We start from the raw sequence: 14,258 nt of genomic DNA on the forward strand, positions 1-14,258 counted from the left end.
TGTAGTTCACAGACGTAGCTCAGATCTGGCGTTGCTGTGGCTCTGGCGCAGGATGGCAGCTACAGCTCTGATTCACCCGTAGCCTGGGAACCTCCATATGCTGCGGGTGTGACCCCAAAAAGACTAAATCAGTAAGAGGATCTACAACACAGGACTGCTGTGAGGCTCGCCCGAGAAACTTGAGTGCTTGGCCCAGTGCTGGCCGACAAACGCTCCGTGACGTGTCTCTGGTGATGAAGGCCTCAGTGAGGGTACCTCCTGCGGCCCCTTGACCTCTATGATTAAGCCTCCTCTTACCTTGCTTGCTTTTACATCCTGCCTTTCCGCGTGCTGCTTATGTTACCTGTTGTTACCTGCGGAACGTCTTTTTCGTCTATTTCCTACTTAGATTTCTTCTTCCTGGAAAGCCTGCTCTTTGACCAGATGGCAGTGACCTTTGACGATGTGACTGCTATTTTTACTTGGGAGGAGGGGGAATTCCTGGATTCGTCTCAGAAGCAGCTCTACAGAGAGGTCACGCGGGAGAACTACACGAACGCCCCGTCGGTTGGTAAAGTCACCCCGTCTCCTGGGAGCAGGAGTCGCTTCCTCTGGGACCAGTTTTGTGGCGTACTTGGGCTCTTTGTCTGGGTGTTGCATGGAGATAGAGGACATAGTCTCAAAAGTGAGTCGGAAATCACATGACCAACAGAAGCTAAAGCAACGTGTCTTCTAAAACACCGAGGCTATCTAATTAATAGGTATTTGTGGCTATTATTCTTTTCCAGATTACACTTAAACCTCAGATTTCCACCCATAATTCGGGGCAGTCCTAAATGTTTTCTTTGTTCACATACCATTTGTACAAGTCAGCTTTTGCTGTATAACAAACTACCCCAAACTTAGTGACTTAGAGCAAACCTTGTTACCTTTCAGGATTCTGGTTGCTTAGAGAGATCGCCTATCCTGGGTGATGTGATTCGGGCTGGATGGTCTGAGATGAGAATGGACAGCTGAGGTTGGTCAGTATCCGTGTTAATAATGGGCAGGCGTGGACCACACGTCTCTCTTCAAGGAGACCAGCCCAGGCTCACTTACATGGTGGTCACGGGACTGACTTCCCAAACCCGCCAAGCGAGGCCAAGCCCTAACGCACAAGCACCTGCCACGTCTCTGCTTGTTACCACTTGTGTTGTCCCAGTGGCCGAAGCAAACTAAATAGCCAGGCCTGGAGTCAGCACGTGAGGGAAAAGCAAAGAAAGAGATGGGGAGTTTTTCACACAACCGACCACACTCTCCTAGAACAGAAAACAGTGTTGTGTGTCTTAGGACTATGCCCCACGTAGAGTAATTCATTAAGTCTCAGTCTTTATGACCATTTCTGTGAAAGCAGTCAGACCTTCTCTTTTATTTCCAGCAGTATCCACCGAGTAGCAGATGCTCAGGATGTCTGCTGAATGAGTGAGTGAGTGAGTGAACGAATACGTCCAGGAATGAACAAACAAAGGAATTTCACCCCCAAATAGCAGCCTCGGTCATAACCCTTCTTTCCCACTCATGCACACACGTATGTGCCTATAATTCTGGAGCTTGTTGACTGAGATACTTGGAAATTTTTAAACACCGATCTCAACTCTCCACTGGGTTATCCGCTTATTTTTCCAGGAAACTGGAAAGAGAGCTGTAACCCCCAAGAGGAAAGATTCAGATATTGAGGACACAAACATCTTCCCTGCTGGCAAAGCTGGAGGAATGCCAGCGCGCAGCAGGAAGAGAATCCAAACTACACAGACCCCATTCGGGGTATGCATCCCAAAGGCCCTCCCCACTGTCAGGAGCGGTTACTCTCCACACAAGCACCAGGGCACGGGAGCCACGAGCTGACCTTGGAAGGCAAACGTCCCGGGAGCCTGAGGTACAGAAAGCTCCCCCCTTGTCAGTCCTCACCAGATGCTGGTGGAGACGTCTGTGTGAGCGGCTCGGGTGCAGTGCCAGGAAGTAGATACCATGTTGGCACAGCCAGGGAAAACCTCTCTCCAGAAAAAGCGCAGAAGCCCCTGGGTCAGCGTCCTCCCATCCCGGGAGAGGAAGCCCTCCCAGCGCGCCCGGGGGCGCTCGGCCAGGAGCATCGGCTGCGGGGCTCCGGGGCGAGAACCACTGCGGATGGGACGCAGGCACAGACACCTGTTCCTGGAGCTCGCGGTGTGCGCTCCACGAGAGACACAGCACCTGGGAGGAAAATTCCATCGCGGTTCCCTCGGCCCCGCAGGCGTCCCTCAGCGACCAGCCCTGTGCAGGTCCCCGAGAGTCCCCGCAGGCAGGAGGCGGTGCCCGCGCGAGGACGCTGCCGGCAACCCGCGCCCGAGCTCGGGGGTCCACGTCCAGCCGCGAGCCCCCCGGGCGCGGCGGCGTCCCCGTGCGATGCATGTGGGAAGAGCGCCCCGCAGGCCCCCGGCCCGCTCCTTCCTCCGAGAGGCCACGCGCCGGAGGGACGCCGCAGACGGCGGTGCGACAGGGACGGCGAGAGGACGGCCCTGCTTCGCCGTCCGCAGAGCCCATGCCCCGGAGCGCAGCCTTTTAGGTGCGACCCGTGTGGCAAGAGCTTCTGCCGGAGGTCAGGGCTCCGCGTACACCCGCGGGTCCGTCCGGGAGAAGCCGCACACCTGCGACGCGTGCGGGAAGGGCTTCAGCCAGAGCGCGAACCTCCGCATTCGCCCGTCGGTCCACACGGGAGAGACGCTGCACACGTGCGATGCGTGCGGGAAGGGCTTCGCCCAGCGCTCGAACCTGCAGATCCACCAGCGGGTGCGCACCGGGGAGAAGCCCTACCCCTGCGGCCACTGCGACAGGGACTTGGGTCACAGCTCAGACCTCCGCATCCACCAGCAGGTCCACACGGGGGAGAAGCCCTACACCTGCCGGGAGTGTGGCAAGCGCTTCAGCAAGAGCTCCAAGCTGCACACCCACCAGCGGGTCCACACGGGGAGAAGCCCTATCCGTGTGCCCAGTGCGGTAAGGGCCTCCGTCAGCGCTCACACCTCCTCATTCACCAGCGGGTCCACACGGGCGAGAAGCCTCATCAGTGCGCTGAGTGTGGCAGGGGTTTCACACAGGCGAGAACACTCATAAATGCCCTGAGTATCCTAAGGGATTTGACCCGAATTTACATCTTCACAGTAAGGGCACGAGAGAAACCTTATCATTCTGTTCATTTAGTTAAGCGTTTTAACTGAAGCTTCCCCTTAAGCCCAGAAAATGCTGCTGGGAAGAAAATTCCATAAATAATCCAAATAATGCCAAGCAACACTTATAGTTTTCCCTCATTTTTTCCAAGAATCCTTTGCTTTAAGGGGAGATCTTTGGGAGGATATTTAAAATTAAAGTGTATTTTTCTACTATAAATACTATACCTAGTCATTATAAAATACGTACGAGTCAAGAAGAAAGACTTTTCATCTTGTTTCATTCTAGTCTTTTTTTTCCTGTACATTCTCATGTGCATGAAATCATGCTACATGTTCAACTTTGTGTTTTCATGGACTTCAAACCATTTAGTTATATTTTGGTTTGAACTGGAATTGACTAGCTATCAGTGAACCAGTATCCTGACTCTCCCGTAAGCCCCTAAGAAGCTACAGGAAAAGATGAACACACGTAAAACTTGAAACTCGAACTGGTACGCAACATGCTGTTCCAATGTGGAAGAATTAACTAAGGGGCCGGAAGATTCCCACTGCTTGTGACGGAAGACAGGAAAGCACTGTGTGACCTTTTATGCAAGACACCGTCTCTGGGAGATGGTATTTCTGTCAGCCAGAAAGTTCAAGGACCACCTTTTTATTGCAGGGGTGCTATACTCTGAGGTTACCAAAATACACCCCCACCCGTTCCCCTCCCCAGTTTTCCACATTTTTTCTTAGGTTCAGACACCAAATAACAAGAAGTACAAGATTCAGTTTCCCTTACTACATGGGGAAAATATCTGACTATCTACAAAACCAAAGAGGGAGAATGGATAAGGACCTCTGCACAGTAAATGTCCAAAGACAGTGAATAACATGTTCAGAATTGTGAGACTGAAAAATCTGTTATCACCTATAGTTTTTTCTTATCGGCCAATTTGTCCTTTATGTGTGTTAGGTAATAAGATACACAAGAAAACAGAAATAGACATGTACCTTTCTTACAGAGAGCTCAAGAATGTGGAAGTCCTCGGATAAAAGAACTGGCGGCAAACACCAAAATCAGACGTGCAGTTAAGTCCGAATCATTGTTAACTTGTTTACAAAGTTTCAAAAATGTTAAATAGTTGTGCAAGAAAATATCTGGTATACAAACACTGAGTATAGAAACAGTCTATGTTTTAGCCTGGGTGGGAGAGTAGGGTTATCAGATACAATACAGGACACCCAGTTAGGCTGGATTTTCAGATAGGCAATAATAATGTTTTAGTGTAAGTATATCCCAAATATTTCACAGAACTTATGCTAAGAAACTGTTTATATGAAATTCAAATTTAGCAGCGCCTTGTGTTTTGCTTTTTTGTTGTTGTTGTTGTTGTTTGGGGCCACACCTGTGACACATGGAAGTTCCCAGGCTAGCTATAGCTGCCGGCCTACACCACAGCTCACGGCAACGCCGGATCCTTAGCCCACCGATGGAGGCCAGGGATCAAGCCACATCCTCGGGAACCCTAGCCGCCGAGCCACGCCACACGGGAACTTCCGAGCACCTTGTCTTTTTATTTGCTAAATCTGGCAACCGAATGAGGGAAAGACAGCAAAAAGAGTGCCACATTCTGATCTTCAATAGCATGGACTCATTACGTTTTTTTCTTGACTTTAACAATTCTAAAAATAAAGGTGAAATATATATTTTTTTTACAAAGTTAGAAATTGTAACGAACAGAACTTTAAATAAAAAGCACATATAAAAAGCAAAGAGTATTCAGTCCCCATGGCAAAAGATAGAAAAAAAAACAAGAAATGATGTAAAAAATTGGAGAAGATGGATCAGGATGAGAGCAAATCAAATATATCAAAGGAGGTTAAATCTTCCCTTAAAATGTTTCAGAACCCCTGACTGAGTTAAAAGTTTAATTATATAACAAAGATTCAAGAAAAATGATATGAGCACTTTTCAATTGCTCGATACTGATTTATTAATTTTACTGATAGAAAAGAATATGCATTTTTTAGCAAACAAAGGCATGCTTACAATGTTTTTAAAGTTAATTAAAAATGAACTAATTAAACCCATTAAAGTGGGTAAGAATATAAAAACAGTTTCCTAAACTCTTGCAATAATCAGGAAATACAATGGGTGCAAAAAAGGGTTTGTAATAATAAAATTTCTTTAAAAGGAACAAATAGCAAAAATGTAGAATGAAAAACAAAACATAAATTGAAAATAAGAGGTTCTGAAGAGAAAAACCTTATATTTTTAGAGGGAATGGTCTTAATTTATAGATTTATTCCAAATCTCATCAAAATCTCAATGAGATTTGAAATCGAAAAACAATATTCTAAAGTTTTTAAAGAAAAATATATATTGGAGAAAATCAAAGATAATTATAATATTAATGAGATATTAAATGATATATTGAAGTTAAAATATTGAGAATTTGATTGTATACTTAAAAAATGTTCAGAATGTTCAGTTCATAAAGAACTTAAAAATAAACCAGTGTATGGATTACATATGTATATATAACATATTAAGTACATATGCTTAAAAGCTTTACATATGATAAAATTCTCATGAATAGGATTATTCAGTAAATGGTGCTGAGAAAGTGATTTAACTCTTGATGAAAAATAAAATTAGGCTTTCATCTCATGACCTATAGCATATATATTGATCTCATATATATTGATTAAAGCACAAGTTTTCAAGCTGTGTTCCATGAGCCTCCATACAGTTTCAGGAAGGCTGGCTCATCAAAAACATAAAAGCCACAAGTTAACTCCATTTTCATCAATTCATATTCGAGATTAGCTCAAGATTTTTTAGAGGACGTTCTACTACTTTAAACATGAACTGTTTAAAATTCACCAAAGTAGGTTTTTATATGGTTGAAAGACACATATCCAACATGTATTTTTTTCAGAGTTTGATAAAATGGAAGAACTCAGAAAAAATTTAAACTATAGGTTAAGAACACATGTAAGTCAAGACAATAGGGAAAGTATTTGCCATGATTATGATAGTTATGAATTTTTATAAATTAATAAAAGAGATGGGTACCTAGTTTAGAAGGTGGCAAAGACACCAACAGTAAAGCAATGAAACACCACTTTTATTAACAAAAATTACAATAGCTGTTTTCAATGAGAGTAACAGCGTGAGTGATACTTACACACTGCTTATGTCAAGGGTGAATTGCTAAGACTTTCTGGAAAAGCCATGGCCAATCATCAGCCTTAAAATAGTTATTTCTCTTTCTTCTACAGTGATTTCACATGTGGGCATCTATCCTATGGAAATGGTTGCACTGCTGGGGAACTTCTACTCGCAAAGAACAGAGATCCACTTATCTCATACACAAAACGAGTATCACATATGTTTTTAAATCTCACCAAAAAACAAACAAAACCAAGCAACACAGCCCCAGGACAGCCGCTTCACCCCGAGGACCTGCTCTGGGAGCCATCAGCTGAGGAGCCGCGGCCCTCGAGAGCTCGTTTTGGCCCCTCCTGTGTACTCGCTCTGTGCCCGCTTCCAAGTGCCACCTCACCCGGGATGGAGGTTTTCAGTTTGGTCGCCCACGACTCACGTGTACCTTCCTTCCGCATCTCTAGTTAGACTGGGAGGGATCATTGGCTCTATTTGTAATTACCTCCTCTTGGCAAACCTTTGAGGCCAGGCCACATCACAGGCCACCGGTAGGCCTTTGGTTGGCCAGCTTTGTACAGATGTGCACTTGATGTTTTCAGACAGACAGGCCCAGGATGAAGTGATAAGGCATGTAAGGCGGTCATTAAGGGCTGACGTTGAAATAGGTTTCTCCAGAAAGCGGGGCGTCTGGCCAAGCATCTGAACGACGTGAGAACATACACACAAGTAAATGTTCGTATTTACTGAAGTACCTGTATGCTGCGCGACTCCCAAACGGGAAAGGTCAAAGAAATGATGACGCGTCTACGCGAAGCGACGCAGTCATTAAAACTTGTATTTCCCATGAGGATAGACTTACAGTGTGAAGAGTATGGAATATAGAACTCTATGTGGGGTGACAGCCTATTTGTACAGATATTGCCATGGGGAAAATATTGGATATATACAAAAATGTCATTCGTGTGTTTCCTTTATAGGGTACACTGTGGTATCTTTATGTTCTTCATGTTTTTCTGTATTTTTAATATTTTTATTGGTCTTATTTTCATAAAAAATAACTATCTTTACATGCAACTTGTTTAAATGTTAGTGGCTGTATGATACTCCATTGTATGGCTGTAGCATGATACTTAATTTTCTTTATATTTTTAGGGATTTAGACTGGGTTGACTTTTTTTTTAAATGCATGTATTTTATTTTTACATTCAGTCATTCTTTTTTTTTTTTTTTGTCTTTTTGCCATTTCTTGGGCCGCTCCTGCGGCACATGGAGGTTCCCAGGCTAGGGATCCGATCGGAGCTGTAGCCACCGGCCTATGCCAGAGCCACAGCAATGTGGGATCCGAGCCGCGTCTGCAACCTACACCACAGCTCACGGCAACGCCGGATCGTTAACCCACTGAGCAAGGGCAGGGACCGAACCCGCAACCTCATGGTTCCTAGTCGGATTCGTTAACCACTGCGCCACGACGGGAACTCCCTAGACTGGGTTGATTTTTATATCACAGACGGCCGTAAATGTGATTATGTATGATGTTTTCTATTATTGTTTGTAATTTTATATTTTTCTATATTCAATTATTGTGTTACGAAACAGGAGGCGGAAGGTGTACCTTGGTTGAAGAAATGAAAGAGTGACATTACATGCTGTATCAAGCCACTTGCAAGTAACCTGACATCGCTGGAGCCTCAAGTGTAAGCGTGCACAGGGCGGCCAGGGGCAGGAGGGCTTCCTGCGCCCGGTTAACCGCCCTGCCGGTCACGGAGAGACCGTAAAGCATCTCAAGTGAAGGAACAACATGACCTCATTTGGAAAATGTGACTCGAATGAGCCTGTGGTGCCAGAGACACTGCGGAGCTGAGGGGACGGGGAGGAGCAGGAGGGGAGGTCACAAGGCCGAGGAGTGGATGGAACTAGGGGCTGTGGACGCGTGGAGAACGTAGGAGGCAGTTTCGTTTCTCCTTAGGGTTACTTTTCATCCCAGCGCGCTCGCCAGGGTAAAACTGGAAAACGTTCATTTAACAAATGTATACGAAGCCAGAAGAGGATTTTCAGAGACATGGTCTAACTCGCAGTTTGAACAGAGTCCCTCGGAATGCTGTGCTAAGAACCGGCTCGAGACACCCGGAGCAGGGATTCCAGTTAGAAAGCACTGCAGCGGCGCCGGAGAAAGACAAGCTGCTGCAGGACGTGAACAGTGGAGGTGAGAGAAGCGTCCGGTTTGGGATGTACTTGGAGTTTGGGGGCTGTGACATCAGAACGCAGGTTTATACTGGGCGGTAGACGGTATTTCAATAGGTAAAAAGCCGAGAGAGTTTACAGACAGGAGGAACTGCTTCCTTGAGGACAGACAGTGGAGTCAGTCTGTCCAGACTTATGATCTCATGCTGGGGTCTGAGCCACTCCTAAAGGCCCACAGCTTTCTCATCTGGAAAACGTCAAGTGCAGTTGTGTTGCGGCGACAGTCGAGCCCACCTTGGGGGAAAGTCGGGGGAGGCGTTCTAGAGAGCGGTTTCAGCCTTGGTCCAGAAGAAAGCAAACTAAGTTGCGGAGGTAGGGCGGGGGGTGGGAGAGTATCTGAAGGAGAGTCGGCAACACACACAATCTCAGGAGTGAGTACAGCTGAGGGGTTAAGAACTAGGCTGCCGAAGTGCAGATCAGTTTTTATGAAAATCAACACATTTTTATCATCGCTGGGCCAGGGTGGACTGGGAGTAATGCAGCCTGCTGTCGGCAATCCTGGTGCGAGCCGAAGCCGCCTTTCAGGCAGGCAGACCCTGTCCGAAATGCCACCAAATTAACTGGTGAAATCCTATGTCTACTGAATGTTGTACTGGGCTATGCAGGGGCTGAAAACCTCTAATCCAGTCCAAAAGGTAACCCTAAGGCGTGTTTCTGTTCATCTCCTTAGGTTCTAGAATTTAGACTATTGGCCACTAGGAAGTCATGTGTACAGGTGTATGTCACTAAATGTTAAAAGTAGTGGAGTTCCCGGTGTGGCGCAGTGGTTAACGAATTCGACTAGGAACCATGAGGTTGCAGGTTCGATCCTTGCCCTTGCTCAGCGGGTTAAGGATCTGGCGTTGCCGTGAGCTGTGGTGTAGGTCGCAGACGCGGCTTGGATCAAGCGTGGCTGTGGCTGTGGTGTAGGCCGGCGGCTACAGCTCCAATTCAACCCCTAGCCTGGGAACCTCCATATGCTGCAGGAGCGGCCCAGGAAAATGGCAAAAAGACAAAAAAAAAAAAAAAGTATTACATAATGACTTAGAACTCTTATCATTCCTGAAAAGGTTTCCTGGTGAACAGTGAAAAGCACAGCAGCTGAAAAGATGTGAAGAATCACTGGCCTTTGATCCAGGATCCGTCTTCTATGGATAATCATTCGAGCACTCTGGGCTGAAGTATCCCTCACTGCCAATTAAAAGGGCTTAGACAACAAGAGTTCTAAGGTCCCCTAAGTGAACTCAGCTTTGATCTCTATAACATAATGCCTAACATGTAATAAAGTATTGGCTTTCACAGCACACGGATTCTGGGAAGGCGTCCTAAAAGTTCGACGTCATTTTAATTTCACAATCCCTTCAAGAAAGGTTCTAAGTGTACCCCATAGTGAAGAAAAGTCACGGCTCGGAAAGGCTCAGGATGAGCCTGAAGAAACCAAGTGGAGAAGCCCAGGCGGAAACCTCAGCGCCTGCTTCCAAGTCTGGGGACGCAAGTCATCACACACTTTTTTTTTTTAATGGCTGCACTCGTGGCACAGGGACGTTTCCAGGCCAGGGATCTAATTCAAGCTGCAGCTACGGTGACTGCGGGATCCTTTTAATCCACTGCACCAGGCGGGGGAACCAAACCTGAGCCTCCACAGAGACAACAGCGGATCCTTAACCCACCGTGCTACCGCGGGAACTCCCATCCTACACTTCCAATAGCAACTGAAAAGAAGCCCTAAAGACAGACCAGTTACCCAGTTTCCCTGGGAAAGCCTGTGGATTCTAGGATCCCTGGAGCAAACCTGAGCATGTGGACAGGCCAGAAAAGCCCCCAGAGCAAGAGGATCGGGCACCCACACGCAGCTCAGGTGCCCAGGGCTTCACTTTGTGGGAGGAAGTGGAGGGAGAGGCGGTGCCTTCGCAGCGACACCCCCAAGGCTCCCGTGGCTTGGCTGCTCCCCGCAAGGCAGGACTCCACACGCTTGCTGTCCCCGCAGGCGGTCTGAGCCTTCACGCCTCCTGAGGGCGAGCAGAGGTCTGGTGCTGACTTATTTCTGTGGACAGGCTGAAGCTATCAACCGCACACGCACTTGGTTAGGGCTTCACGAGAGATCAGACAGAACTCCCACCGCTCGCGGCTGCGGTGAGCTGAGACTAGGGCAGCTTCTCTCTGGAGACGCTCATCTCTTCAGACCACAAAGGCCACGGTCCCTAGGTCCTCCTGGCCGCCTTGTCGCCTCCTGCCCCTCCCCAGGAGGAGGGCGTGGGAGAGGAGGCATGGAGCCCTTCACAGCCTGGGCTCAGGTCCGGAGGCATTTCTCCTCCATCCGAGATGCAGTTTCAGAGCCACCTCGGAGATCTGGTCCCCGCGCTGGAGGCCTGAACTTGGCCAATCTGGTCTCTGCAACCCCCTGCCTTCACATCATCCGTGTGGCGCTGGCCCCCTTCTGTGATGCTTAGGTATCAGGAGTTCCCGGAGTGTCTCCAGCTTCCAGCCCAGTGCCGCCGTGCCAGAAGTGTTTATTAAGGGATGGAGAACGTTGAAGACATAGCATCATCGTCATAACTTCACATCTCCAAACAATTTCAAGTACGTTGAGAAAACAATTCGAATTTGGGGGTTTAAGAACAAGGAATCCATTTCAAATTTTAAAGGTGCCCCGTACAGAAGTAGTATCTCCAGTTGTGCTTATTTGAAAACTGAGTCCCAGGAAGAGAAACTGACTGAAAAATTCCCTTCCCCCTTAAACGGCAGCTCTCTTTTTATACACATAATGCAACCGCTAAGAAATAAAACTTTAAAGCAGCATCAAGCAAGTTGACATGCAGGAAGACCTCACGTCAGCTTTCTCTGCATTTGCATCATCCGCTCAGTAGAGAACATGAAGCACTTGGTTTAGAATCAGAGCCAAATAAATAGCAGCTGATGCGGAATACTGACTTAGTTTAATTCCAAAACGTTCTACATTTCTATTCAGACGTCAAAATCACTGAGATGTTGCCATTTTCTATCCATGAAGACATAAGGGAAAATTCTGTTCTTCTCCGAAGTTTAATCTTCTAAGAGCCTCTTCCTTTTCTTGCCTTAACCATTCTATCTCCTGGCCTTTTTAATTACTTGGTTTCCTCTCCGATGTACATCCAGGCAAGCTTGATTAACTGCTTCACAGATGCTGCTTTTGTTTGTTTTTACAAACTGAAGGTTTGTGGCAAACCCTGTACTGTTGGATGACGGTTATCACTTTTTAGAAGTATTTTTAAATTAAGGTATACACATTGTTTTTTTGGGTTTTTTTTTTTTTTTTTGTCTTTTTGCCTTTCCCAGGGCTGCTTCCCACGGCATATGGAGGTTCCCAGGCTAGGGGTTGAATTGGAGCTGTAGCCGCCTGCCTACACCACAGCCACAGCAACGCGGGATCCGAGCCGCGTCTGCAACCTACACCACAGCTCACGGCAATGCCGGATCGTTAACCCACTGAGCAAGGGCAGGGACCGAACCCGCAACCTCATGGTTCCTAGTCGGATTCGTTAACCACCGCGCCACGATGGGAGCTCCTGCACATTGATTTTTTAAAGAAATAATGCTATTGTGCATCTCAGAGACTACAGTGTAATGTGTACGTAACGTTTATATGCACTGGGGAACCAAAAAATAAATTTACACGACCCATTTTATCGCCATACTTGCTTTAATGAGGTGGTCTGGCGCCCCAGCCGTGATACCTCCAAGGTACGCCTGTACTTTAGCATTAGACGAGGCAGCTCTGGCTTCATCTTCCAGCGGGCGAGAGGCCCCCTGTCCCGTCATCTCCCAGCAGGCGGACCCGCATCAATACCCACCTGCAGACGGTCAGACAACTGGCCAACAAGCCTCCGCGGGTCAGTTTTTGCTGGATTTTGTTGTTTTCAAGCTAACGGCTTTGATCGAGTCAGTATCTGTCGTCCTGGGCAAGCCTGCACTCACGTGTGTAAACACAGACACACACAACCAGGTGTTTGAGAGTATTCACAATGCACAGGGTTTCTGAATGGAGTTTTCCATAGTTAATATTTGTCTCTGACCAGGTTTTCGAGAGTTGTTACCTTCCTTCTCTAGTTCACTGACAGATGGGAAAAGCAAAGGCAAACCTCTCTTTTGACAAAAAGTTTCCATTTCATGACTGAACATGCGTTAACATAAAAGGTCGGGCGAGTGTGGGATCCAGCCCTGATTAAAAGCGAGCTGCTACATCCATGACAGATTCTGGTGCTAAAGTTTCTTCCATAGATTAAGTTTGATTCTTAGAAAACCTGAACACACATAGTTATAATCCTTTGCCCCTGTAACTAAAATGTATTCTGTCTGATGCTTTGGAGGGTGGACTGTTAATTACTGAGCCAGGCTATTGCTTCTTGGGTCAATAATAATAGTTACAGTGGCTATGACTTTTGAGCACTTACCACGAGCCAAACACTATGCTCCACCATTAAGCACTAACAATGTTAAAGCCATACATTTGCATTTTATTTGCAATTCCTGTACGAAGGTATATCTCTCACCATTTTCCTCATTTCCTAGAGTGGTATCTAGTTAACATCTCTGACAAACAACAGATCGTTTAAGAAATAACCCATTTTTATCTACAGATTCAATGCAATCCCTATCAAATCACCCATGACATTTTTCACAGAACTAGAATGAACAATCAAAAATGCATATGGAAGCACAAAAGACCCAGAATTGCCAAAGCAATCCTGAGGAACGAACACCAAGCAGGAGGCATCTCTCTCCCAGACTTCAGGCAATATGACAAAGCCACAGTCATCAAGATGGTGTGGTACTGGTACCAAAACAGACAGACAGGCCAATGGAACAGAAGAGAGAACCCAGAAATAAACCCAGACACCTACAGTCAATTAGCCTTCAACAAAGGAGGCAAGAATATAAAATGGGGAAAAGACAGTCTTTTCAGCAAGCATTGCTGGGAAAACTGGACAGCCGCATGTAAATCAGTGAAACTGGAACATACCCTCATACCATGCACGAAAATAAATTCAAAATGGCTTAAAGACTTACGTTTAAGTAAGACAAGACAACATCAAATTCCTAGAAGAGAACAAAGGCGAACATTCTCTGATATTAACCTTACAAATGTTTTCTCAGGTCAGTCTCCCAAAGTAACAGAAATAAGAGCAAAAATAAACCAATGGGACCTCATCAAACTGACAAGCTTTTGCACAACAAAGGAACCCATTAAAAAAAACCAAAAACACAACTTACAGAATGGGAGAAAATCGTTTCAAATGATGCAGCTGACAAGGACTTAATCTCTAAAATATAGAAACAACTTACAAATCAACAGCAAAAAAGCCAACAACCCAATTCAAAAATGGGCAAAAGACCTGAATAGACTGTTCTCCAAGGAAGATATGCAGATGGCCAAAAAGCACATGAAAAAATGCTCAACATCCCTGATTATTAGAGAAATGCAAATCAAAACTACTATGAGATACCACCTCACACCAGTCAGAACAGCCATCACTAATAAGTCCACAAATAACAAATGCTGGAGGGGGTGTGGAGCAAGGGAACCCTCCTGCAGCATTGGTGGGAATGTAAATTGGTACAACCACTATGGAAAGCAGTGTGGAAGTACCTTATAAATCTATACATAGAACTACTGTATGACCCAGCAATCCCACTCTTGGGCATATATCCAGACAAAACTTTTCCTGAAAAAGACACATGCACCC

At 46.2% G+C, this 14,258-nt stretch overlaps 1 protein-coding gene across 1 annotated transcript; it reads left to right on the forward strand.

Annotated features, from left to right (window-relative positions):
* The first annotated feature begins 423 nt into the window (after positions 1–423).
* ZNF214 (zinc finger protein 214) lies at positions 424–8,598 on the forward strand. The gene is given in 6 exon segments (XM_047753287.1): positions 424–550; positions 1,645–2,629; positions 2,631–2,956; positions 2,959–3,155; positions 8,160–8,254; positions 8,391–8,598. Coding segments are annotated over 6 exon segments (1,938 nt in total).
* Positions 8,599–14,258: the final 5,660 nt, after the last annotated feature.

The sequence above is a fragment of the Phacochoerus africanus genome, chromosome 11 (assembly GCF_016906955.1).
Source record: "Phacochoerus africanus isolate WHEZ1 chromosome 11, ROS_Pafr_v1, whole genome shotgun sequence".
NCBI lineage: Eukaryota > Metazoa > Chordata > Mammalia > Artiodactyla > Suidae > Phacochoerus > Phacochoerus africanus.